This window comes from Scomber japonicus, chromosome 7, assembly GCF_027409825.1.
Source record: "Scomber japonicus isolate fScoJap1 chromosome 7, fScoJap1.pri, whole genome shotgun sequence".
Taxonomy (NCBI): domain Eukaryota; kingdom Metazoa; phylum Chordata; class Actinopteri; order Scombriformes; family Scombridae; genus Scomber; species Scomber japonicus.
This window is the reverse complement of record NC_070584.1, coordinates 14638146-14665676: the sequence shown is the minus strand read 5'-3', so window position 1 is coordinate 14665676 and position 27531 is coordinate 14638146. Positions and strand designations below refer to the sequence as shown.

The following is a 27531-nucleotide window of genomic DNA, read 5'->3' as shown; positions in this document are numbered from 1 at the left end:
ACAAAACATTTCACATAAATTTTTAAATAACTTTATTCTGTAAGAATTCTCAAATGTGTTTTATGAAATGCAGAAACGTTTTCTGTTTTTATACAATTCCTCTTTGAATAAAATATGATTCATTTTCAAATTGCATTGGGTTGCTTTTAAAACAGACACCTGAAATTATCTATTTACAAAAGAAATCTGTTAACAATTCTATTAGAATTTATCTCAACAGTGTACTCGATCCTCCCAACAACCTAAAATACTTTTTCAAATTTAATAACTTTTTTTTTTGCTTGGTATAAAATATGTAGTTTTACAATTTGAATCAAGTCTTTTTAATCCATCTTCATATCACTGACAATGTGGGAGTATATACAGGGGGGAAGAGGGGGACAGGTGTCATGTGATCTGATGCGGTGCCTCCAGCATCTCCATCAGGAAAGTGTCGATGGGCGTGTCACCGATCAGCTTGAAGAAGAACAGATGCTCCAGGCACTTGAGGCCGATGGAGCGCAGGGCGGGGAGGCGGAGCAGCAGCTTGGCAAACCTGCCGGCAGTAAGATGCAATCATCATTTGACAACTCCTTTTGAACACAATTTCCATTTTATAGAACATTATCATCATGTTTATCATTAACAATATAAATACTGGATCCTATTTAATAAGAGACTAATATTCTGTTAGAGTCAAACAAGTTCTGTTTAAAGTATAGTATTTTTTAAATTAAGTATTTCCATTTTATGAGAGTACATACTAAAAAATTGAACTCGAGTACATTTCATCTGGAAATGTTACATAACCACATTCATCCTACTTTAGGTGCTACTTACTTTATCAGTCAAGATTGGCAAAACAAAATAAATCTCATCACACTAAAATGGACTTTTGTTTATAATGAATTTGCTGCTACTGCTTTCATATTTCATCCAAGTCTGAATTTTATTTTCAAATGAATATTTTTAGTTTATTCTATTATTACATTCTCTGAAAAAAATAGTTAATAATTTTTCCAGCACACTAATATTTATTTTTACTTGGTATGCATATATGCCGAGAGCACCATATTAATATATCACATCATGGGTCAGCACATACAGACAGGATATTCTGAAATGGGCGGTGGGGGGGTGGGGGGGGGGGGGGGGGGGGGGGAAGAAAGAGCAAAATAAAGACAAAGGAGAGCAGACTTCAGCAGTCTTGCCTAGCCTGAGGGTTACATGGGAGGCTCCAAACTAGGGCATGATGCCCTCTTTGTATGATATCTGAGGTATTGAATGGGATATAGTCAAGAAAGGGTTGCCACAGTTTATCAAAAGAACATTCATTGTCCTTCAAGACTGCACTCAGTCTCTCCATAACTTTGAATATCTCCCTATGCCATTGATTCACTTGATACACTGAAATAAAAATCTCCTTGCCATAAGTAGAAGTTTGAATAGAGTATTGAGTAGATACAGCATAGCCAAGTCCTCATTCAAAATATTCAGCAAAAACAAACCAGGTGTCACTTTTATGTTGTTGTTGTCCTGCTATCTTTCCCCAGAATTTGGATATAAGGAAACACTGTCAGATACAGTGAAAGTAAGACCTGATGTTTTTTACACTTTATACATAGTGGAGTCCTAGGGTCAATAACATTGAGGAATTCTAAACGTACTTTCAGTAAGTCGGTTTGAAAGAAAAGTTTAATTATTATTCTATATTTGGTATGTTTTTTGTTGCTCTATCAGTTATTTCATAGTGCCTTTAACTAAAGTAAACTGAAGTATGGGCTGTTATTTCTCACCACCTAATGACCTTATTTAGCTACCAACAGTATATCAAAACAATCAATTGCAACTACTCTCTTCAAGCTGTAACACCACTGGCATTTATCCATTTAAATCTAATGGAGAGTTCAATATTAAGAACTGTGCTGTGATGTAATCTGCAATCTTAACCACTATGTACAACCCAAAGCAGCAATTAAACAATGGCGTTTGTGTTTGATATTGATCGATGCTGTAATGTACTGCACTTCCTACCTGCCAGGCTGGTCTGGGTATTTCTGTTTCGTGTATGACTCCAATGAGGCGTAGACCTTTTCCCTCAGGCCCTCGACCTCTGGTGGGTTTGACAGACCTTTTGCATCTGAAACAAATACAGTACATACTCTCAGTCAGACACAAGCACAAAGTAACCCCTCCTGACTTCCCATAGAACATTTACTACTGTATAGAAGGCCAAACAGAAATGAAAGGCACAATATCCCAAAAAGAGCATCTTTCCTGGGCATTGAATTGGTGGTTGAAGGCTGAACTGACCTGGGTTAAAGAGGACAATGGCTCGCAAGCAGCCCAACTCCGTCTTATCCATCTGCATATCTTTCATTTTAGATACCAACTCTGTCAGGACTCTGCAGGAGATCAAAAGAATAACATTAGAGAGTCTTGATACTGAAGGTGAATCAATCAATAGATAAAAATATAAGTACTTTGCCCCATTTATTAGTATTTCTTTTATGTTTCCAAGACTAAACATTCCACTTAATTTGCGTGATACCACAAAATTGTATAAGAGAAACTAATAAGCTTTGTTTTAAAGGCAACCAAACAGGAATTCTGATGTACAATACAGTACCATACCATACTATACCATACTATACCATACCATACTATATACTTTATTATCCCTGCAGGGAAATTTGTCCAAACACATAAACTAACACATACTGTAGCACATCACAACCACAAATGCAGCATGTGTATGTGAGTAAACCAAATTTTTAATATTTAAATGTGACTAATGTTTGCCTTATCCACTACCTACCTATCAAAGATGGAACCCACTCCAGCACTGTGGGCGCTGCTTCTGTGGACGTGGAGGCCCGTGGCCAATAAGATGCCATCTTTTACTGTGACTGAGCGATGCGAGAACGAGGCGATGAGCAACTCATTCCAGCCTGTAAGCAAAACGTAAACAACTGTGACTTCTCCATCATTCTGCCTATCCCTTCATGACAGTGTTTCTCAAGTTCCTGTAAATGATATATGTCATTATTTCTGGAGATAAAATTAGATCTCACTCTTAACAGATTTCTTGAAGTGACAATTAGACTTTAGGTTTGTTATGTGACCTCTAGACTTCCTCACTCAGGCCTGTGTGTGAAGTTTCTCACCAGCAGAGGTCAGTGCTGGTGTGGCTACAAACTGCACTGTTGGGACTTGGCAAATAGTCTGGTTATATTTGGTTTTACTGCTCCATTAAACTAGATGGCAAAAATTAGTTGAGCGAATATACAAGATTTAAATAGATTGCCTGCAGGAGGATTAATAACTACTGTAATGAATAACTCCCTCTTGTACGGAATTGTATGTGTGATTATCTTTGTATGCACATTTAAGTATGTTTATCTGAACTTGGATGTATTGACATCTTTTCCATACATTTTTGTGTGTTTACCTGCTCGTAATAAGATGACTTGGTCATCAAGGGGGAGTTCAGAGAAATGCGGGATCCTCTTAGCCCACTCAACTAAAGTGAAGAGCTGCTTGTCTGCTGCCTGGCAGATATTGGTGACCGGGTCATTGGTCTGCAGAGAAACAAGGAGCAAGCAGTACAGTAAATAGCAATAAAGTGTGCTGATGTGTAGCCTCTAAACTTGCCTAACAACAGTCAGTGAGTAGGTGGAGTTGTGCCTATTTTTGGCTTTTTGTAAACCAACAATTATCCTCTCAAGACATGTATGTTCATATGCACACAGGGACAGAATGATTAGAGTATGAACACCTTTCTAATATGTTGTCAACAAACACTGAAAATGATAAGCTTCAGATGGTGGGATCTTTATTTGCAGGTTTCAAACAGATTATACTGTACAGGTGTATCAAAAACAATGAGTGAGTCAGTGTTTGCTTCGCTGTTGATTTAATGCCATAGTTAATGCCAAGTCATATTGTTACTGTATGGCATGGTGATAAACAAATACAGATAGCAGCAACTGTCAGCAGGTTATAACAGCAGCACACAGATGGCAGCTTCTTTGAATTATTGAGTAACAGCAGAGTCTGGATTCAGTCCCAAAGACTCCACAGTTTACTGCTTAGTTTACTTATCATAAAAACATTTCAATCTTGCAATTCACAGATCTGCCTCATCAGTATTTATGGGTTCATTTTCTATCATTCCACTTCATATTTAAATACATTATTACTGGGACAAAATCATGCTTAGCATCTGTGACTTACTGAGTTGCCAGGGCTGCCGTCGCTGTATGTCTCTGTTTTGGGCTCTACAGCCAGCTCGGCATCCAGGATCTTGTCCACAGGCATGTCCTCGTTGAAACTGCTGGTAGATTCTACTTCATTCTCTCCCCGCTCCTTCCCTCGCTGCCTCTCTTCCTGTACCGCTACAAACACACAAGCACATAAGATCAAACCACGGATGGACTGGATACCAGCAACACCATAACATCACTAATATTACCATTAATAAAGCCCTACAATTTTAAGATAAGCATACCACAGATATACCCTCAACAGTCCTAGTCAGTTGAAACCTAATGTTCTGAATATTAAATGTTCTCTTAAATTATTCAAAGTTGGATGATGTAGTTTTTTATATATTCTGTATACAGTTATTCAAGCATTTCATTGAAGCTATATCACACTTACTGTAAATTTAATGAAATATTCAAATAAAACACACATTTTATGGCTATAACAATACATTAAACATAAAATATCAAGACATGGATTCAGCATCTTTGGAAACTTTGTAACAACAGTTCTATAGGGTTGAAGAGGATAAGGACCACAGGTCAGCAGCTCATGGCCAAACCTATCTTTATGTATGAAACAGTAACTTACACATACCTTCTCTTTTCATGCCCATGGCCAGGCATTTCTGATAGCGACAGTACTGGCAGCGGTTTCGCTGTCGCTTGTCAATCAGGCACTCTTTGCTATCTCGACATGTGTAGGTTAGATCTTTGCGAACAGTCCTCTTAAAGAAGCCTTTGCATCCCTCGCAGCTGTATACACCATAGTGTTTTCCTGCAGAGACACAGCGAACAACAATACTACATTGTAGCTTCATCCCTCAGGACATAAAATGTTCTCAGCTTAGACTACATAGATGAAAATGTTATTTTCTACTGCACAGAGAAAAACATAAAAAAATGATTTTCACAACAGGTAAACTACACTGACAAATCTGACAAAATGCCTGAAAAATAACCTTGAAGTCAATCTGTCTCTTATCTTTCCTTCAGTCTTGCAGTGAGTGGGAGCGTAGATTTGTTACCCCATCCCTTTCCACATCTTCACCCTCTAACATTACCTGAGGAGCGGTCCCCACAAATGGCACAGATGTGCTTTGACATCCCCCCGGGGCTTGTACACTGGTAGTTGATGTTTCCCAGATTCTGCAGGCCCGGCGGAGGCTTGATGTCCTCTGAGCTGCTAACACTGTTCATAGAATTCATCTGAGGATGACAGGAAGCAAAAGATGAGAGAAAAGAGAAATAGAGTTAAAGCTGAGGCAGCCAGAACTGAACGGAACAGAGGAGAAGAGGAAGCAGAGGGCAAAGTAAAAGTGAAAAGTGTTTAGCAGTCTCATGACATTCTCTCCCTTCCTCTATTTTCTCAATTTGTCTTCCGCTCAGCTCACCCATGTTTTTTTTTCCTCCCCACCCACACACTTTAATGTGAAAGTGTCTCAGGGTGTGCGGGAGGGGCTTCTGTCGGACTCTTGTCATACAGGTTTTTTTAATGTTTGTTGACAGGGAGAGGCGTACCCCAAGGGGAGTCACGTGGACAGAAGGTGCAGTTAACCAGCACAAACAGCAGAGGGCGCTCGTGTGTAGCAGGAAATGGTGAGACATTGTGTTATGATGTTGACACTTTGAATTAATAATGCACAGTTTGTTTTAGCATACCACGTTTCCATTTTGGAGACGTATCACCTACTTTTAATGGTGTTCCAAGTGTTTAACAACAATTCACACCTACATTAGGGTGATGACTTGCACTGCAATATGAGGTCTCACATGTGATCTTAAGATGCCCCATGAGACATTAAGGTGTGAATGACCCACTGAGGTTAAAGTAACTGGGATTCCTGACCACTCTCCTGACCACAGAAGAGTTAATGAAGTCTTTTGAACAAGATATGTGTTCAACACTAGGCAACAAGTCCAGGTTTCTTTTCAATCTTCATATCTCTGTCTGTCTCTTATCATCTTCTTACCCTTTGACACTCTCCCACTAGTGGAGAGCACACTTTTGTGGACCATTTATGTTTGTTTAGTTGTTTATGTGCAAACATCTGCACTCCAAATGGAAACAATAAGGATAACCTATATTTGCCCTCATGTCCCATATATGTTTGATGCAATGTGACATATAGGACATCCTTCCCACAGTCACCTCAGGCTTTTCCTATCACTTATTCACGATGTGCACTCTCTTCAAAATATCCTCTAATGGCAGACTGAACTCAGGCGTTTACAGCTGCGACCAGCAGAGGAGAGTATACAAGAGATTTTTTGTTTCTGTCCTTCATTTCTCCCTGAGCATTCTAGTTGTCTACCACTCCATCCCACTGTAGATGCTCCAAAGGCAGACAGTCATACTTATAATGAGTATTCAACATCCCCCAACCCAAATAACTCACTAATTGGTGAGTCAGTGGTGAGCAGCTATTCCTCTTCAGTGCACTCGTCATTGCAGTTTTTACAAATACTTAATTTTACACATGTATGGTTAAAAAAATGAACAACAAATTGTGAGTGCTGCATTCAAACAGTTGTTCGGTTGTAAATGTCGGTTCAGACAGCTAGCATACTGCTGTAGAAGAGGGCTACAAGCACTGTATATGGATTATTGATGCATCATACATTCTTTATACAACACATGGTATGAAGAACATAACTGCGTCATATATGTAAGCTTTATTCAGGCCTTCAATGGGCCAAACCTGCATTGGTTTAGTGAAAATCTTTTATGTTTTTTGAAAATCTAATCAAACTAATTTGTTTGCAGTCAGCCAGCATGCAGTTTTGGGCTTAATATGGAGATTTAAAGGCACAATCAGTGACAGAAAGAGAGCAAAAGAAGCCAAAGTGATTCGATTAGTTACTTAACAGAAAATTAATCAGCAACTTTTCAAGGCAAAATTACAAAAAAGTCACTGATTCATGTTTCTCAATTTGTAATATTTGCTCACTTTCTTGATATCTTTAGGTTTTGATTGGACAATCAACAATACAAAACTGTCAAGTGGGTATGCCAACTTTAGAAAAGAGTGATGGTCATTTTTTTCTTTTCTCTGACATTTTAAGGCCCAAACAATTAATCAACATTAATTGAGAAAATAGTAAAATGACCACATCTACAGTTGATTAACATAGAAACTCTTGAATCATATAAGTTAATATACTGGTCATTTCTAAGGTCAGAACATACTGATAAGGGCTGTAAAAAGGTCTGTAATAAAAGGATTACAGGATCCCTCGACAGCAGTAGAAACATGAACATCACCATAACGAACGAACAAGGACAATATTGAATTTGCTTCGTCTACTGTCAGCCCAGCACTGTATATTGCATGATGACCTGATGGCGGCTTGGTCATTGGCTGTTGGTGAGCAGTCAAACGATGGTCATACCATGGAATTGTATTAAACCCGGCTGTCCCTAAAGGCACAGATCCATACTATGATTGAAGCAATGCATATCATTGTCTGCTGTGCCTTGTAGCACTGACCTCGATTGAGCCTCAGAAGCAATACATGAGTGTGTGTGTGTACATGTGTTTCTGTATGTGTAGATGATCATCAAAAGACTAAGTCTTCTGGGGTTTGTAGTTCATTCAGTGGACCACTTAAAGAAAGCATCTCCATTAGGTCTCTCGCTTGTAGTCCATCCTCTACAGTAAAAAGTCTTGTAGGTCTTGCTGTCTATTTTTCATGCAATCTAAAAAGATGTTTGTGTGATCTGTTATAAGATAGAGCTATGAAAAGAGAGGTAGGGAGAAATGACAGTGGTAGAGAAAGTGTGGTGAAAAAAATAGGAAGGAGAAAAAGTGAAAAAGAGAGAAGAAATTGAGTAAAAACACAGGCTGCTCTTTTCTCCCTGTCCTTTCTCTCAGTAATCCATTAAAAGGCTAATAGTTGGACCGTGTCGCATCTTAAGCCCCCTCGCATGACAAGAGTGACACAGAACTCAGGGATGACCTTTAGGGCGAGAAGTTTAAAGGTCAGTAGAAGGGTAGGGGAGAGAGAGGAAAGCCAAGGTATGCCAGCCAAACACATTGGATACGGCTAACCTTCAACCTCCTGTCTGCGGTTGGAGATTCCAGGAATGAAAAGCACATGATCGACCAAAGAAGATAGTTTAACTCAGGCGGACCTTGCCAAGAGTAGTAATATGAACAAATTATGAGCCTCTGTTGATGAAGTTTAGAGCTTAGGACAGTGTGAAGATGAATAAAACATCAATGTTGATTTTTTTGTAATTTAACTGACTGGATATCATTCTAGATAGCACATTTTTTCACGTGTTCAGGAGGTACTGCAGACATGTATGAAAAACAATAGGATGAATTATAGATATTTTATTCAAATGATTAAATCTTGAATGCACCAAACATCATAAATTGATTATAACTTTTCTATTAATTTTAAAAACCCCCCTCAAGAAAGTTAAGTTATGTAAAGTTAACCATTAAAATAACATCACTCCTTCTACCTGATTGAAACATATAGAATCAATGAATATGAAAGATGCCATCCATTCACATACACTGCAGGCTTCAAGTTTCCACATTCCACTTGTGTAAGTTGTGTAGGGGAAGAATATTAGCACCAAAATAGTTGTGATAACACAAATCATGCTCATAGGCAAACTAGGATTGGGATAAAATGAGCACAGAGAAACGTTCCCCCAGCAGATGAATGTGATAACAGCCTTTGAGTGTCAAAATCTGCACATACATCATTCTGCACAGTGAAGCTCAAACATCCAAGTGGCCTAATGAAAAACACATTTTTGAGTAGGGTGGGCTTTAAGAGGAAAGGCTGTAATTCTTTCAAACAAAATAAATTCCACAAAAATAAAGTAAATCAGACGATGTCCATAGATGACTTTCAAAATACCCACACATTTTCTCACCTGTGGACTGCCGAGTCCAAAATTCATGTTGGGCGTGGACGGCAGCGATATAGACGGCGAACCCAGGGACGAAGTGATGACGGGGTAGGGTGAAGCCAGGCCATTCATTGGTGAGCCCAAGGTGGACATGGGGGACGGCAAGGGCCTAGAGGTGCTGATGACTGACGGGTGGCCAACCATGCCACCCATTGATGGGGGGTGGGAATGGGCTGTGCTCATCGGCCCCGTTGAGTCTGTGGAAGAGAAGGAGTGCTGTGTTAGGAAGAATGGGAATCAAATGGAATCCACTACAACTAAGCCTATCTTTGTACAGCTTTTAATGTTTTTTGACAACATGTCAAAGAAGTTATTTTTGACTAAGTGAGAAAGAATATTAGGATCTAAATATATCATTATTTGGCAGGTAGATCAGTGTATGAAAGAAAAAACGCAAACAAACTAAAGTCTAGTATAAATGTATTACAATTACAAACACATCATCTTACATAACTGCAGTTTTAACTAAAGGGCTGACTAGCAGTGAGCATACAATAACTGCAAATTCATCAAGTAACCAGACATACAATGTATAGGAAAATGATGGTTAAATGGATAACACATCTCGTTGAAGCCTGATGCTGATTAACAATGCAGTATGTCTTTATGCAGTCAGTGTGTGTAAATAAGGATACAAACAAGTGAAGCCCGCCTGATTTTGGTCACAGGGTGCTGACTTTGCTTTGCATCCATTGATGTAAACTGACAGGCTGGCATTTACATAGATGACCTACTTAGGAAAGCTGTCAGTCAACAGGGTAACAGGGCGTGGTGTGTAATTTCATGCATGTGCTATAGCTGTGAGGACTTTCATTCATCATCAACACAAATTGCTACAAATACCAACATACTCATACAGTATGTGCGTGCAAGGACTGACATATACATACTGACACACAATTAATACATACTGCACAGGCTGTCATAACTTGCTCCGGTACAGACTGATAGCTCTTTGGGCTAACATCAGTGACTCACGCAAATGATTTTTTAAGCAAAATGTTACTGATGAAGGCTGACATACCACCATACACACACCATATGTACCTAAACATTTGAATTAGCCTGAAATGTCTTGTGTGTCAGTGCACCATCCCCCCATCCACCTTTACACACATGCACACACTCATACACACACACACACACACACACACACACACACACACGCACACACAGTGTGATGCTGGGCCCAATGCCGATGTTCTTAGTTAAATGTCACATTCCTGATTGAGTGTGCGTGTGTGTGGTGCCACTCTTCTCTATTTCAGGAGAACTTCCCACCACTGTTGTATAAATTACAGTCGAATATACAGTTTTGGAAGACCTTGCCAATATGATTACTTGGCAGAGTCAATGCTATTAAAATGATTTTTTTGCCCTAGTTATTATATTTATTTCCGAACATCCCAGTGTTTCTGGCCAGATCCTTCTTTAAAAATATAGACTCAATTGTACTCCCTTTCTTGTGGGAATACAAAACACACAGAATTGGCAAGAAACACCTTTTATCATATTGGGCTTCACAAATTAGGATTATGGCATATTGACTGGATGACACAGTAACTCCACCAAATTGTCTTGAATTGGAGCAGGAGGCATGCCAGCCTTATACTATATATGCCATCCTTTTGGTATCTTACACTATTGAAAAATCTTTATACAATTCCAATGTGATGATCCACAGTACAGTGCGCATTTGGAAACAAATTAAGTTACGCTTTAAGTTGAAACCCATATTTTATGCATTACCGGTCATGGGGAACCCTACCTTTCCACCATCCAATCTAGATAATACTTTTAATCTCTGGAAAAAGGCAAGCATCAATACAATAGGAGACTTATACATTAAAGGCATATTTGCTTCTTTTGCACAGTTACAAAATAAATACTATAATAATATAATAAATCTACCTAGAAGTAGTTTCTTCAGGTACTTGCAAATAAGAGACTATGTAAGAACAAATCTGAAAAATTTGGAGACCTTCGAAGGCTCTCATCTTGACAGGTGCTTCCGGCCTATGTCGATCAATATCTTATATATATGACACCCTGCAAGCTATCAATCCAGTGAATTCCACTCTAATAAAAACAAAATGGGAGGAAGATATGGGCACTGAGATCCCGGATACTCAATGGGAAGAGAGTTTAGAACACATCCATAAGTGCTCTAATAATGCTAGGCACTGCCTAATCCAGCGTCTTCATTATTCTAAGGAGAGGTTACATAGAATATACCCTGAGATTTATCCTATATGTGACAGATTTAATATCTTCAGTTTAATATCCAAAATATTTCACATACAGCTAGAGACTGATCTATTCATTATTATTTTAGGAACATCAGATGATGTTATAAAGTTAAGCAACTTCCAAAAATGTTTCCTCTCCTATGGCCTCATTATTGCAAAAAAGTTACTTCTCATGCATTGGGAAAAAAGAAGTATCCACCACAAAGATGTGGCTCAGTGACCTTACTAACACACTCCATGTAGAAAGAATAAGATATACTCTTATGGATAAACTTGCATACTTTATATACTTTATCATAAAAAATGTGGTCTCTTCTCACTCATTATCTCACACCTCCTATCAGAAATTAATATTTCCCCTTCACGTCAACAAAGTAGTAAACCGATGGAAGAATAAGACTGGGTATGGTGTGGGGGGCTGTCTATGTATTTCTATTTTTATTTATTTGAGTTTTTTTATTCTTAGCTTTTTTCTTTCTTTGTATTTTGTATTTCACATTTCACATCTGTTTTTTCTGTTCTAAGAAAACAAAAAAGTGCACTATGGCCTGTATTCTACGCACACAGATGTGTGTATACTGTAAATATGTAAAAGTATTTCAACATTCTCTAATAAAAAACACTTGAAACGTGTGTGTGTGTGTGTGTGTGTGTGTGTGTGTGTGTGTGTGTGTGTATAAAGGTGGGTGGTGGCCTGATGCACTGACATGAAAGGAATAGTATCTGTGTTATGGTGAAAAGGTACAAGCAAAGATCATTTGACTTTTTCTCCAATTAAAAGCTCCAAAAGATGCCCAGAGTCAGTTGTCTTCAGGGACTGGAAATTCCTCATGGCAACCCTGTGATAGTCAGATGCTAATACTCTCTTGACTCCCGCAGGTTTTCACTGCATTGTTAGAATCACGGCTCCTTTTATTTTCTAAATCTACTGAAAACACCTTATGCATGGTTTTGATTGACCTTTAAGGACAGGTTCAAAAGTCTGTCTTTCAAAAAATATTTGGGCGCCCATATGAACATGATAACGTGATTTTCTTTCTGTAATTGTTCCTCCTAATTATATACCATTAGAGGGTCCCTTCATAATGCACTTTAAATGGAAGTGGTTGGGGACAAAGTCAGCAGTTTTTAGTGCAGAAATGTATTTAAATATTTATCCGAATTTCCAGTTTTTGTTATGATCCTTCCATCGCAATACTAAAAATAAAATAACTTGGAAGACATTCACTTAATTTGACTAACTCAATCTGCTGAAGCTTCATATTAGATTTGGAAATACTGTTAAGTACATTTTTGCTCAAAACGAGGACTGTGGATTGTGTCCCCCATCACTGATATTGTTAGTGCATGTGGAGGTGATCTTCTCATGATCAGTATGAACAGAAGGAATGATGTTAATGAGTAAAATCTCCTCAATGTTTATATGGGCACCTGACTATATTTTAAGATGGATTAAAAAAAAAAAAAGAATTTCTCCTGTATAATATATAATATAATATATAATATACTGCATAATTCAAAATATTTACTTTAGTTTATATAACAGTAAAATATGTGAATTATCAACAAAAATAATAATAACGCTATAGCCTGGCATGACAAATACTAGCAAAGATTTACTTTTGACTCTAACAACCAAACAGGATGATCTTAACATTAAACAGACAAAATTTTGTTTATTTGGCTTTCAGCTATATTTCAGATCTTTTAACCTCACATGAGCCAAAGTGCTATTTCTTCTTCTAAGGCTTATTCTGACCGAGAGGTGCTCCAGCTCCTCAAGCAGCTAGATTTTTGGAAAAGACCTTTGTGGGGATTCCAGTGATCTCTCTTATAAACCCATCTGAAGACTCTCTAACGAGCTTGTTTAATTTAATCATCTTTAACCAAAGGATCATTTGTCAAGCACCAATTTTCAAGCTCAGCTCTCTTTATATGTCATCATTACGTAGGCTATCCTTAATCATGTCGTTGAACTTGTCGGTATATGTTTTAGGCGGGCTCTATTTAAGACGTCAAATCTTACCCCTAGTGATTTAGTCATGATCTGAAGCATTATAAAATCAAAGCTTGATTGTAGCTTTCTGCTAAAGAAGTATGATACACGTACTACGATGCTTGCAAAATTTGAGAAGTGGTCCTCCAACTGTAGCATGCAAATTTTTACTTTCACAATGTTCACATTTCACTTTTACTCTGCTAGTTTTGACTCACTGTATAACTCTGGCTTGAAATACATTTACAATACACAAATAAAGATGAACACTAGATCTTTTCTAATCTGTGATAAATAATGTTGCATTATTATTATGAAATATATTGAACGGAAACAACCAAATGTACTACTTGCTCCCAGGCAGTAGCAGTCACAGCAGCAGCTCCTGTGTACACAAAGATTCTTTGGTGTTTACATCTAAAAAAATAATTGCTTATGTTCACAAACAATGTGGCTGTTTCTGCCTGTCAAGTTTGCCAAAGTGACTTCAGTTTGTTGGCTAAACAGAACAACTTGATAAATACTTTGCAATCATTTGGAAATGTTGCACTGGTACTTAACCTCTGACAGTCCAAAGCCAAAATAAATAGAGTCTGCATTAGTTTCTTGTGCACTGCATAGGAGGGGAGAACTCTGACTTAAAACGAAATGGAAACTTTGGGTAATGCAAGAGAGTTGCTTTCAGATTTCAAGGAATTGGGAAACAGAGAGGAATGTCACATCGTCTGCTTGGATGTAGTGCTTTTTGCATGAAGACACATTCTGAAACATTCACTCCCTCTCTGTATGCCAAGAAACAGATGTTGTGCAACTTCCTGTTTAGCACTGAGACTATAGCCTCCAACCCCCCCTCTCTCTCTCTCACTCGCCCACTTTCTCCAGCCCTGAGTGATCCCTGGCAGGCAAATATGTATTGGGACTTCCCTCTCTCCCACTGAGCTGACTTCATACAAGAGATTTAGTGCAAGTGACATGTTTTAAAAGAGCTAAACTCTCTTAATGCTGTGTTCTATATCCCTCAACTTAACAAAATGTATAGCTAGGATTTAAATTCTACAATGGAGGGTGTGTATTCCCAACTTTTTTGGAGTGCAGATTAATCTAATCAACAAGCTTACGTAATGGATGAGCACTGTACAGCATGTACTGTGTCTGATTTTGTGCACTGACCCCTCTCTTTATGTGCATGGCAAATTCCCTTCAGGGCTCGTAAAGATCTATTCTATTCTAGAAGTGCCGAGTAGGAGAAATAGTAACGGGCTGTCGTTGCTCCAGCCAACAATTTGCCAACGTGCTCTCCTAGGCATCAAGACCAGCACGTTCCCTGATTGCCCAAATGCCAGACCCAAAAGATGGTAAGATAAAAGTGGTTATAGGGAGAGATCTGAAAAACCAAAAAGATTTAGTGCAACATTTGGACAAGACAAACCTTGCATGTGGATCATTAAAACTAAACTCACACCAGAGAGTATATCCTCGCCTTTTTGTACAGCAATGTGTCCAAACGTTCTCATTAATTTGAACTCATGAAATATAAACAGGCTAAGAGCCACAACAATTAAAAATGACTGTTTTTAATCAGTACTGCACATGCATCCAAAATGTCCAGAGATGAATCTGCTCAGTTTACAAAGCTGTATTGAATTTGTGTTCGCAGTAACGCTCAGAGTCATATCTGTAATATATTATGACTTGATGAAGTGTAAATGTCCTTTATTGTAACATCTGTTCAACAGTTGACTGAAATATAAGCTGCATGTTTGAGACAAAACCAAAGATTACTGCATGTTGTCCACAGCTGAGGATCTTTATGGCTGCAGTATGGAGGGAGAACAACAGCACATGGCTAGTCAGCTGGTGGGATGCTTAATCGGGAATGGCTGGCGAGGTGAGCATGCTTTGTAAAGGGAGTGTGTGTTTGTGTGTGTGTGTGGAAGGAGGCCAACATGTTCAGCGGAGGAAGCATAAATCGGCCCAGAGCGGCTCAAAGGGGCCTATCCTTGAATGACCCACCTCAATCGCCTGTTCCATCTCCATTCTATGTAAATCACCTCTATACAAAGAAGCCTCTGGAATGCGCAGTCCAATCACACCTTTCGTAGCAGAGGAAGCAAGCACAGAGGAGGTTCCTTCAAAGACAAGTCTAATAAACTGATCATATGAAAGTCGCACAGAACTGCTCACAGATTTGTGTCAGTGATTCCTGTCTATGTTTATTTAAGGCCAAACCTATACAGTGCTGCAGAAATGCAAGCATCTATTTGAGAGCAAACAAACAGACAGAGAGCAGTGAAGGGCACCTTTGACCGCTGGCGTCGCAAATCAAAGGTTGCACATTGCCAAACTCCTGACCCAAGTTCAAAAGAGTCCCTATCTGTAGACCACAGTTACACAGATCATTCCCAGAAATGAAGTAAAACCTACAAAGTGACCCACCGCTAACACTATGCCATTAAAACAGCAGATTAATAAGGTTTGGTCTGGATTAATGATGTCAGTGTCACCTAAAATCTACACAAATCTTGATAAAGTTGCATGATTTCATTAACAATCAATGCAACAAAAATATATATTTTAAATGTGTGTATTTTATTTTTTGTGTCTGATCACTTCTGATTAAGGACTGATTGAAAGTGTATTTTTGGGGCTGATGCCGATGCTGATATTAGGGAGTAAAAATACAATAACATAAACCAATAGATATGTCAGGCAGGCTTCTCAAACATCAGGATTTCCAGCTTTTTTCTGTTTAATGTCTTTATAAATTTAATATTTGGGATTTCAGACTGTTGATCTGCATTTCTTACTATATCCTAGATAGATAGATCGATAGATAGATAGATAGATGGATAGATGGATAGATAGATAGATATGAAATACTCTAGTACTCTTACTAGTACTCTAATAATTTCTAGGTGTGTAAACTCAAACTGAATATTATAGGATATGGTCATATATATATCAGAAACTATTTTGGTATATTTTAGAATAGCTTGCTTCCTGCATGCAGAGGGAACAAGAACACATCCTCGTCATCATCAAACAGCTGTTGAATGAATTAGGTGATCTTTTACACGGATCTTGATCCTAACATTAATGGCGGACAATAGCCAAAGCCACAAATAAAGCCACAAATACATCACACTGATTTGATGATCAACAGGTTTAACGGAACATCACAGACCACAAAACCTTCTAAATCCCTCCCTGTTAATTACTGGTCGGTGGCTGCATGGAGCACTCCACTGTGTGGTAATTCAATAAGCACATGGCCCACTAACTAATAATATCTCCTTTCTGGAGAGCAGACCGGCAGTGGGAGTGTATAGTTGGGGAGTGGGTAGTGAGGGATAAGCAACGGGGGTAGGAGCAGCAGAGCCATCCTGAACAACAACACAAGCCAGATTAGACCCTATGAAGAAGCCAGTGCATCGATCTGTTTAATACCCATATTAAATGTGTCTGCACATGTCTTTTTTGGTGTTTGTGTGTGTGTTTAGGCAGTGTGACTGTCTGTTGCTGACAATGACCAAATGACAGAGAGCAGAACACATCCTAAAGTAATCAGTCAGACAGCCTGCGGAGCTCATTAGATCCAGCGGACATGTAATTAAGAAATCTCTTCACTGCCAATCCAGCTCACTAGCGCTGGCCGCGAACCCTCGTCTGACGCTCTCCTCACATGCGCAGACCAAGAAAAACATGCAGATCTTTCACACACACACACACACACACACACACACACACACACTCACACAGAACCGCCACCCTTTAAACATTAATTTCTTTGCAAAATGAGGTTGATGTCTGATCAATTGTGTCAGTAAATCCTCTTATCCCTGGGTAAGTATCTGTAGCTCAGCGGGCCAGCTGTCAAGAAGGTGGGAGGCCGAGCAGGAGCGGATGGAGAGTGGGATGGAGCCATAGAGTAGGGAAAGGGAGCAATGGGTGGATGGATGGATGGATGGATGGGGGAGGGCACTACCCCGTTGCGAAACCACTTCTCTACACAACGCTCACATGATCCTACTACCACACACACGCCTAATCTCTTCGCCTGGCAGAGAACATTAGATCATCAATTGAAAACAGCCCTTGTTTTTTTTTCTTTTCTGCACAGCTGTGATTTAGGAGATAGAAATGGTTACTGGAGAGACAAAATTAAGATACTCTCTACTCTTAAATAAACAGTGCACTGTGTGAAGCTGCTTCAAGGACACCTGTTCCACTGCTTTTAAAATCAGCCAAAATAAATAAACGTACGTACCATCATTTCAGCTGAAATTTCAAAAAAACAGGAACAGCACTTGTGTATTGGACCATTCTTGCTGAAACCATAAGGAAATAGAAAAATGTTTTTTTCTCATGAAACCATACGGCTGTGACAACACAAGCACATGAGCTGGTGAACTCCTCTGACCCTACATTCTGCCCTGTAGTGAACTCTCTGGTGAACTCAAACACACTTTCTCTGAAAAGAAGAGAAATGATCTCTCATATCTTTCTTCCTATTTGCCTGTTTTTGTTCTTCCATTTAGTAATAACTTTGAACAAACAAGCTAATTCACATATATACCATGTCTATATCCCATATGTAGGCCGCTGCTCACAGACAAACACAGACTCACCAGCGGGATACTTTTTACACAGAGGCAGAGGATCGATGAGGAGGCCAGGGCTAAGACTGGGTTGAGATAAAGATGTTTCAGAGGTTTTTTTTTGAGAGAGAGATAAAAAAGTTTGGAACTTAAACAACAAGAGCTAACAAGAGTCCGCGTACACATACAGAACAGGCTGACCAAGCAGTCCTGGAAAACAAACAAACAGGTCACTGAAAGGCCCAATGCAAACTGAAGCATCCGCCCGTGTGGCTCTGTCAGATGAGGTAACTATTGGTTCCTAGAAGTAGTCTCTCACATGTTGCAGGGGGCAACACACAAACACACACACACACACACACTCTGGTCTGACACCAGTCTGACCAAGGCGACCTGACCTCTGAGCTTACAACCACATCTTAAAAAGATGGCCAGACTACACAACGAGATTAGTAGAAACAATATGAGTTATTTAACTTGAGTTTAGTCCTGAGAAAGAAGATAAGTTCCTTCAACACAGGACAAAATAAATAGTTAAGTACAATTTATATATATTTATATGTGTATGTATGTATGTATGTGTGTGTGTGTGTGTGTGTGAGTGTAGATAGATAGATAGATAGATAGATAGATAGATAGATAGATAGATAGATAGATAGATAGATAGATAGATAGATAGATAGATAATGTCTGGACTGGTGGTTGTGCATATTTTCTATTCTACAAATTTAAAACTTTATTTCATGCTACAGCTGGTCACCATCCTCTAAAACCCATAATACAATTTTTCATTGACTTCTTATTATTTTGCAGCCTGATTATTTCTGCTCAAAGCAAAAATCAATTTCTAGAGACTCTAAATTTGCATGCGAGAAGTAATCCTTCACAATGATCAACAAACCAAATTCACATGATGCCTTAACTTGCCATTTGTCTTCTGGGTTTATCCTGGAAACATGAATGCAATGCTTTTTGGCAGAAGTTTCAGAAATATTCAAGTCTCATACTTGTATGAATTAAAAATAATGTCTGTCAGTAACATAGAAATTCAATAAAAAATTAATGATGTGCTTTAAAAATGGTCGTCTCTATAAACCAGAGGTCTATGATGCATATCATGTACTCTGCAAGTCCTGGGATCTTTGCTGCATGCCAGCCTTCATCACTTTCTTCACACATTTCCCATCTGTGTCACAATGATCAACTATCAAATAACAGCACAAATGCCCCAATAATATTTGTGAAGATGGCCAGGGTTAATGGAAAGTATGACAAATGTGTAGTTAATGGACATGCAATAAAAAGGATTCTTATTATTCACTGGCAACTCAAAAGTGCAAATTTTTCATTTTTCCACATTACTCAGAATATTATGGATTTATTCACAGATGTATTGGCAGTTCTGTTGTGTAGAGGGACCAAACAGAAATATTGACCTCCCATCATGGACTTACAACACAAGCAGAACAGAACAGCAGCGTTTGGCACTCTAGGGTCAACGGTAGATCAGCTGCTTTGTCAAGTTTGTTCACTATTCATACTTCAAGCCAGGCCTAACAAATCCAGTGAACATCTTTATGGTGTTCAAGGAGGAACTACATTTCTAACAATGAATGTGTCACATGCTTATTTCAAGGAAGAGAAAAGAACAAGTGCTCTGCCATCTACACACATACAGACAGTATATCTAGTTCACAGGCTAAATACACTATTACCCCTTTTCCACCAAAGCAGTTCTAGTGCTGGGCTGGTGCTGGTGCTGGTTCACAGTCGGTTTAACTGTGAACCAGCTGAGAACCAATTTGCTTTTCCATAGCTCGAGGTGGTTAGGGAGCCATGTCACTGTATACGTCAGTTATGTCGCTGCTTTCCCATAAAAGACAAGCACCAACTTCGAAGCAACAATAATGCAAAGAAGAAGAAGAAGAAGAAGAAGAAGAAGAAGAAGAAGAAGAAGAAGAAGAAGAAGAAGAAGAAGAAGAAGAAGAAGAAGCAGCAACAATAATGCAAAGAAGAAGAAGAAGAAGAAGAAGAAGAAGAAGAAGAAGAAGTAGAAGAAGAAGAAGAAGAAGCAACAACAATGATGACAGACTACGCGTTTGTACAGCTGTTACTCCTGGCTCGCATCCAAACGAGATTGTTGTTAGCCTCTGTTGTAAGCTAATGTTAGCCGGCAGAGCACAGCTAACTCACAACGCAAATGTGTATGATTTTCACCATCAGTCAAATGTTGAAGGGATAATTCACTCCTTATGTATTCTCCACTATGCGGTCTTGTTTGTTGTGGTTGGTCTCAATAACTCTGCCCCCTGCCCCCCTAATGTAACCGTTTCTTTCTTCTAGTCCAGCAAAGAACTGGTGCCACTCTGGAACCGTTTTTTTCTGTCCAAGAGCCGGTTCTTTGTCTGTCGAAACAGGAAAACCGGTTCCAAATTAAGCACTGGCCCAGAAACAGCACTGGAACTGCTTTGGTGGAAAAGAGGTGTATGTGTGTAAGTAAGCTCGTATCAACACCTCCCACACCACTTCAAACACAGGAAGGAGGAAAATAATAGCGTTGATGGAGGGATGCAGGGTGACAGACAGCAGACACAGAGGGAGAGAAAGCAGGATGGAGGGGGCTAATAGGAAGGGACAAGTGTTGAGAGATAATAGATAGTGAAGGACAAGGCAATGAGAGCTGGAAGCATCCTTTTAGTTGAGTGGCATCAACACTGACCACATCTGAGACCGCAAGTGAGTCACAAGCTTTTTGATTGTAATATGCAACAGCAAAGCCTTGTACCTGTCACACATGGTTAAAAAGTTCCAATGATGTTAGAAGCAGCAACTGCTGTTTGTGGTCAGTAAAATCCTGAAATCTAGACATAAAGATACGATCCCTTGCAATTTGAAGTCCTTCACAGACTGTAAGAAATGCTAATTAATTTCACATCATACACTATCCATACATAAAACTTCAAATGCAAAGACGTTCCACAGATGAATTTGTTGTGGAAGTTTCTCTGCTGGAGCAAATAATTTCAAAATAAAAAATTTCAAGTGCACAGGGATTTGAGGTATTACCATAATGCATCTGTGTAGCACTAGCTCTTAGTGCTCCAGCTTCACTTCTGTGGAAAATCACAGAGCAGCAGTGGTGCAGACGGGCAACGTCTTCCATCATGTACAATCCCGGGACTGATCCCGATCGGTGTCCCATTATTTCAAACAAGAACAGACACTCACACACAAGCAAGGCTACTCACAGTGGCCATAACCTATGTCCCTCCCAGGGCTGCCTCCAGTTGCAGGTGATACCACAGGGTGCCACATGCCTTCAGGTGCTAGTGTGGCACTGGCAGGTTGCCAGTTACTCCGGACAAGGAGTCAGACTAAGGAGTTGGCGCGGTGACAAACTAAAAATGACGTGGACACACTGGATCTCAACCACTTTTCAGGACAGAACAGTAGCGGTAGGGTCGACGGCGAGAGGGAGGGGGGCGTCAGCGAAGAGCAAAAGAGGCGGAGTCCACCGGCGCCGGTTATAGGATTACCCAGATTATCCTTCCCCAGAGATCAATCCCACAGGAACTGTTTGCTGCCCGACTGCTGCACAAATCAGCTCCTCTACCGCCCACTCATGTTGTGTGTGTCTCTCTCTCTTTCTCTGGGTGCTAGTGAAACTATCTGTGCAGAGACACCTGTTGTGGTGGCAGAACTGGGTATCTGGCAGGAGAGGAGGGTGGGGGAGGCCCTGTGGTAGGGATTGGGTTGGGGTGGGGGTGGGGGGATGGTGTCACACTTGAGAGTAGAGTAGAACCAGAAGTTTCCGATTACTCGCTCTTAAAAGGGATCAAGACTGGAGAGCATGGGAAGACAGGAAGACACTTCTGTTCCTTTAGGCCAAAGAGGTTTTTATGTGTCAATGGCATTTTTTACCCCTCACTTTGTTCTCTTTTTCAGAATATTAGTCACAGACTCTGATATGTAGCTGGTATAAATGGGATGTGAGTGAAAACAGAGTATTCTATCTCAGTCAAAAAACATCTGTAATTCTCCGTGATGCCATAAAATCAGGTCATTATACATGCTTATTGTAACACACTGCGCTACCTGTGTGCACATTGTTAATATGTTTGTATGTTCAGAAAGTGTTTAACATATATAGCATTCCAGGAAGTCAGGAATTGTCTTTTTCAATGCCCTGGGATGGTCAAGCAAACACACAGCAAAGCGAAAACCCAGATGCAGACACGGGCCAAAAATATACCTTAAAGGCAACGAAGAACAATACACGGCAAAACCTAGGGGAGCCTAAATAAACTGTAACACCCAGGAGAGGTTTAAGTCGTCAGTCCAACCCTTTTCACAAGACTGCAACAACCAGAACAGCCTTTCAAAAGTAATAATAAACTGACTTTAGTGAGACAAAAATCAGGCTGCAAAACATAGCAGTAATTATGTAGAAAAGAAAAAAAGACTGAGGCAGCATGAATTCTTAGCAATGGAAGTGTGTCATATCATTATCACCAGAAAATAGCCTGAGCCAATTAATGTGAAACTGGCACTGATTTAAGTGTACAGCTGCTCCTGTTAATTTATCCTGCCGTCCTATCAAATGTTATACCCTTCAGCTTTCGAAGCAGACATTTGCATTGAAAGATCACACTAAAAACTTGAGAAGCCTTCCCCAGCCATGTGGGCATCTATTTTACTGACATGACTCAACAGAGTTTCTTATAAGCGGTGCACCTGCATGTGGCCGGATCAAATGTCTATACAGCGCATGAAGGATAGCCACCAGTAATCAGATCCTGTCACTGACAGTAACCTGGCAAGAGACTCAGCACCCGCAACACAAGAAGACAGCGAAAGAGAAGAAACACTTGCAACTCTTTCAGACTTAACAAATCCTACAGGGAAAAAAACTAAAATAATACAGTCCTTAAATGCACGCTGTGTTATAATAGTATGTCGTGGCCCACATTGAACACATCAAATTAACCCTGAGAGCCATATTTGGCATTCATAGATGTATTGTGGAAGACTGAGCTACAAACTTCAAGAAAGGGTACACCAGTAAATGTTTACCCAGATTTTAATTAATTTAAACACAAGTTTGTTATTAATGTCATATATATTGATGTCCACTAATTACATATATTTTATCACTCCTGAGATCATCATGCAACATTTTTGGTTGGGTGAGAAAATGCAGAAATGAGTGAAAAGCAGAAAAGGGCAGAAAAATAATGTGTTTGTCTTTTTTTTCAGAACAGCTATGTTTGTGTATGCTTGTGTATGCTTGCGTGCTCTGTTAATGGGTACACACTTGTATTTGGCGGTGCGAGATAGAACAACAACACTAAAATGGAACGCGGAGAACTCAAAATAGCCAAGCGAGGTACACAGTGTGTTCTTCATGCCTCTCGATGGAGAGTATTAATGAGATCTAATGCACTTAGCTGTTACCTGTTGCTGCCATTTATGCCATGAAGAACTATAGCCGGGTCAGTCAAACCAACTTCTGCTGAGCCATAAATCTTCCCTCATTAGTCCTGCTCCTATTAATGGTGTTAATGAGCTCCACAGTGCCTACACTTTCTAATCACTTATTTCCATTGGGACTCACTTTGAGTACAGGCCAGCAACAAACAATTATTTTTCTTTCTGATTATATTTTGATTATTTTTTAAATAACAGTAAAATGTAAGAAAATATTGAAAAATGCTCAGCACAAGTCCTTGAAGTATAAGTATAAAGTCCCTGAAGTCCAGCCAACTGTCCAAAACCTGATAGGGCTTAAAATATAATAATTTTTATCAATAATTTTTTTCTCAATTCATCCATTAATCATTATGTCTAGGGTTAGAAAAAGTCAATGTCTTTCATTTACAATCATGTAAGCTCTACCAAATATTTGGTGTCTTTGCATAAAAAATTATTTATCAATCATCAAAATTTCTGCTGATTAATTTTCTGGTTAATTTGCCAATCAGTTAACAAATTAAACATACTCAACTTCCAAGGAAAAAAGCTGAAAATACTCACTTTGGAGAATATGGAAGTAAGGAAAGGTGTTTTTTCTTCATATGTAATTGTAACAATGAACCATAATTGTTGATGATTGATGATTGACTTACTGATGATTTAACTAGCAAATAATGTCTTCCCTTACAAATCTGCAGTAATGATGACTGTAAATAACTTTGTGTTTTGCGGGCACATTAACAGTTATTGCTCCATGTACGCACAGGTGCTAAAGGAAGCATTTACACTGGGAGGAGATACATCATTAAGAAAAAGCCTTACATTTAGCTGTCATGCCTAGTAATAGCTGAATTGATTCAAAGCCAACACTGGGATGGACGGATGGTTAAGACCAGAGGAACGTGTTGTACATAAATACATGTTCAGTGTGTGGAAAACAGGAATTGGTGTGTGACATGTATGTTGTTATTGTTATTGTGTAATTAGCAAAGAAACAGCAATATACATTTCATAACCAAACACTGTTGCAGCCTGTGGGCCTTTTCAAGGTTCTCTGCTTGATTAAAGCTGGAATTAAATCAAGGCTTTGACCTTCTTCACTAATGACTAATTACTGGCAATTAGCCCAGGGAATGGCCTCCTTACGCCCCTTCTTTTCCCTCATCCTGCTCTCACAATTAGCACATGCACCCACTCGCACACAGTCAAGCACTCTTTTACACTGACACATAAATACACACACTCAATCAAAAGTGGCCGGGAATACATCTTTTGTATGTATTGTGTGCTAATGCATGTGTCGGCATTGAAGCATGGCAGGACTCAAGCTATAGAATCCTTGAGCAAATACCTGCAGAGAGCCACACCCCCTCTATCTGTGTGGTTTATTTAACTCTGCAGGAGTGGGTGGGGAATCCTCTGTGCAGGGATCGGCTGCTAGAAAGCAGGTTTTTAATACGGCCCGGGACTTCACAGCCAAATGTACCACCCACATTCTTTAAGTCACATGATATCATGGTCACATTTTTCTGTACAATAAGCACTGCATTGCATAGAAAGACCACAAATTTGCAAATGGGAAGTGTGTATGTGTGTGTCTCTGTGAATGTGTGTGTACAGGGAGGTGAATCATTGACCCCTGGCAAGTGACGAGAGTTCACATCAACTAGAGTGACCCCCTCAATCCCCCCCCCTCCCCCTTTCCTCCCCTTCTCCTTTATTTTGCTCCCTTCACTCTCCATCCCTGCCATGACTTCCCTGATCTGAGAGCTAAATAAGTTCTCAACGTCAAAAGTAGCAAGTGGGTGCTCGTCAGTGTGTCTAGAATCACTTCCACTGACGGAAATTTTAAAAAATGCTGAAGTGCTACGAGAGAAAAATGCTGACTCCACTTAAAGCCTGGGGCTGTCGGGCCTGCATCAAACCTGCTGAAACACAACATGTCTGGGGAAAAAAGCTGAGTGGATCACGAATCAATCCGCTCCTAATCACCAGACTGTTTTTGACTTCACACTGATTCGCCTTGGCACATTCGAAAAGGAGTGTACTCATTTTCAAGTAATCATCTCCCATTCAAGAAGTATGTAGTGTATTTATGGCCCCATACATGTTTTTGTGTGTGGGCTGTTGATGCTAAAATACACCATCATAATTGTGAGCCAACACTTGGACATAACAAGTACAGTTGTGACCAACAGGATGTGGCTTTCACTAAGAACCCAATGGCTTCACTACCAACTTTCACAACATAATTCAAAGATAAGAAATGTCCTCATCTAGGGTTCAGCTGATACTGGTTGGTGTTAAGGATGTCTTTTATTTACTTTTACTTACCATTTTCATGCCAAAAATTAAGAGAAAAAAACTATGTTTAAGTCAGAGCCCAGCCTTTGTGGGGTTGGAAAGCTTCTGCAACAGCATTACTATAAAACAAGAATAAATCTGACCAAAAGTTGCAACGCTACCTAATGATGTGTATAAATGAACTCTGCCAAACATTTACATTTCACAGTGTTTACAGACTGCTTTATGTAGCTGTAAGCAAAGAGAAACCTTGGGGATACTAGCAGTGGACTACATGACTGACAAATATTACTCAATAAAAGATCAATAACAGCTCACCAACTCGCTGGTCTGATGCTGTCCTAATCTGAATAAACCATGGGATGCCACTACAGCCTGATCAGAGGAAGCATCTCTTTAAAGACAGACAAGAAAAGATTCTATTGCCCAGAGGGACTGCTGTTACTTCTGTACACCCTGGGCTTCCCTCTACATGCTCTCCCATCCAGATGTCTCTCTCATTCCCCAGGGAGCCACATTCATTATGGAAACAATTTTCAGCCCCTTCAAAATGGTGCCGAGATATCTGTGATAACATAAAGGGAGCTGCACAATTTAGTCTTCAAAGACTGGTTTTATTTGTTTCCTTGTAATGCCACATTTTATCTGTCATTTCCCCCCACAGTGGTTTAGAAGCACATGCTACATTTCTACTGCAGAGCTTGGACAATGAGTGTATCTTTCAGGGGAAGAAAAAAAAACATCACATGATAAATGATGCATATAGTGTGTGACTCAATGAGGCTCAAACACTCCAGAGTCTATCTCCACACAGTCTCACTTAAAAGGTTTAACATAAAAAACACAGGACCTACTATTATTATGCGTACTGTAAGTAGGGCAGCCTATGTATTCCACATGTTGCAAACTCCACGGTGGCGTTTGTACTGTCTGTGGATTTCACGCTGTCACAAAAACAATCCTGATAATAGGGGGAAAAGTCATCAGCTGGTTCAAGGGCAAAGTCACCGAGTAAGACCGGAGTTCAGCTTTACTTAGCAAAATCACATCATGCTGTCATTCGGCTGAATATAGCCACAGCTCTGACCAGGGCGCGTCAGTCAATCTATGCTCCTGCTTGTTTACCACGAAGTAAGTTTGTTTATCAGTAGAAATCCGCCATTCCTCCGGGCAGTTTCATGCATTTGTTTCTGGATCTGAAGACCATCCCAGACCAATAAATTCTGTTTCTGTCTCAAACAGTTTAGCAAGAGACGCGCGACAAGCGCCATAAATTACATAAGCGCAATTAAAGTGCCAACCTCTGACCTTGCCTGACCGGCACAACCACGATCACCTGACTTTTGCATTGGTCGCAGCTTTGATTTCAATTGGCACAGTTGCATAACGATTACTAACAAAGAGAGTAGTCTTAACAACCGGATTTTGCAGACGGGAGTCGGTGGTTAAAGTCCGCGGTTGCTTTCACGCACTGCTCGTAGACTGGAGAGAAGACGCCATGAAACAAACGCACTCTCCTCTGAGTCAAAGCAACACAACAGGCGACCTGCGCTCTAAATAAATCGTTGAGGCGTACTTACTTAGGTGTAAATACGGATCATGACTGTCCATACTGTGCGAGTTGTTGCGTCGGTTTCCTACAGTCGGTGCTGCTCCGCATCACAGCGCATTCCAGCTCGACTGAACTCTGCAAGGCGGCTCTACACGGGGGCCCAGCGAGGGGGGGGGGCGGCAA

General features: G+C 39.8%; 1 protein-coding gene across 2 annotated transcripts; it reads right to left on the bottom strand.

Annotated features, from left to right (window-relative positions):
• Positions 1-15: 15 nt before the first annotated feature.
• Positions 16-27531, bottom strand: rxrgb (retinoid X receptor, gamma b). Of its 2 annotated transcripts, none has more exons than XM_053321878.1 (10): positions 27377-27531; positions 9142-9374; positions 5309-5453; positions 4843-5022; positions 4216-4376; positions 3431-3560; positions 2798-2930; positions 2293-2384; positions 2014-2119; positions 16-535 (listed from the first exon to the last, which is right to left on the bottom strand). In XM_053321878.1, exons 1-10 carry the CDS (start codon positions 27405-27407, stop codon positions 388-390), a joined length of 1359 nt encoding a protein of 452 aa, XP_053177853.1. In that variant the 5' UTR covers positions 27408-27531; the 3' UTR covers positions 16-387. The 2 variants fall into 2 exon arrangements, with proteins under 2 accessions (XP_053177853.1, XP_053177854.1); XM_053321879.1 differs by lacking the exon at positions 27377-27531 and adding an exon at positions 21269-21384.

Bases quoted from the DNA above. Each gene is read 5' to 3' on its own strand.
- rxrgb (XM_053321879.1), bottom strand. From the start codon at position 21,335: ATGTGGCACCCTGTGGTATCACCTGCAACTGGAGGCAGCCCTGGGAGG. The intron at 5,454-9,141 runs GTGAGAAAATGT...TGTCATCCTCAG, and splicing joins TTGGACTCGGCAGTCCACAG to ATGAATTCTATGAACAGTGT. The intron at 5,023-5,308 runs GTAATGTTAGAG...GTGTCTCTGCAG, and splicing joins TTGTGGGGACCGCTCCTCAG to GAAAACACTATGGTGTATAC.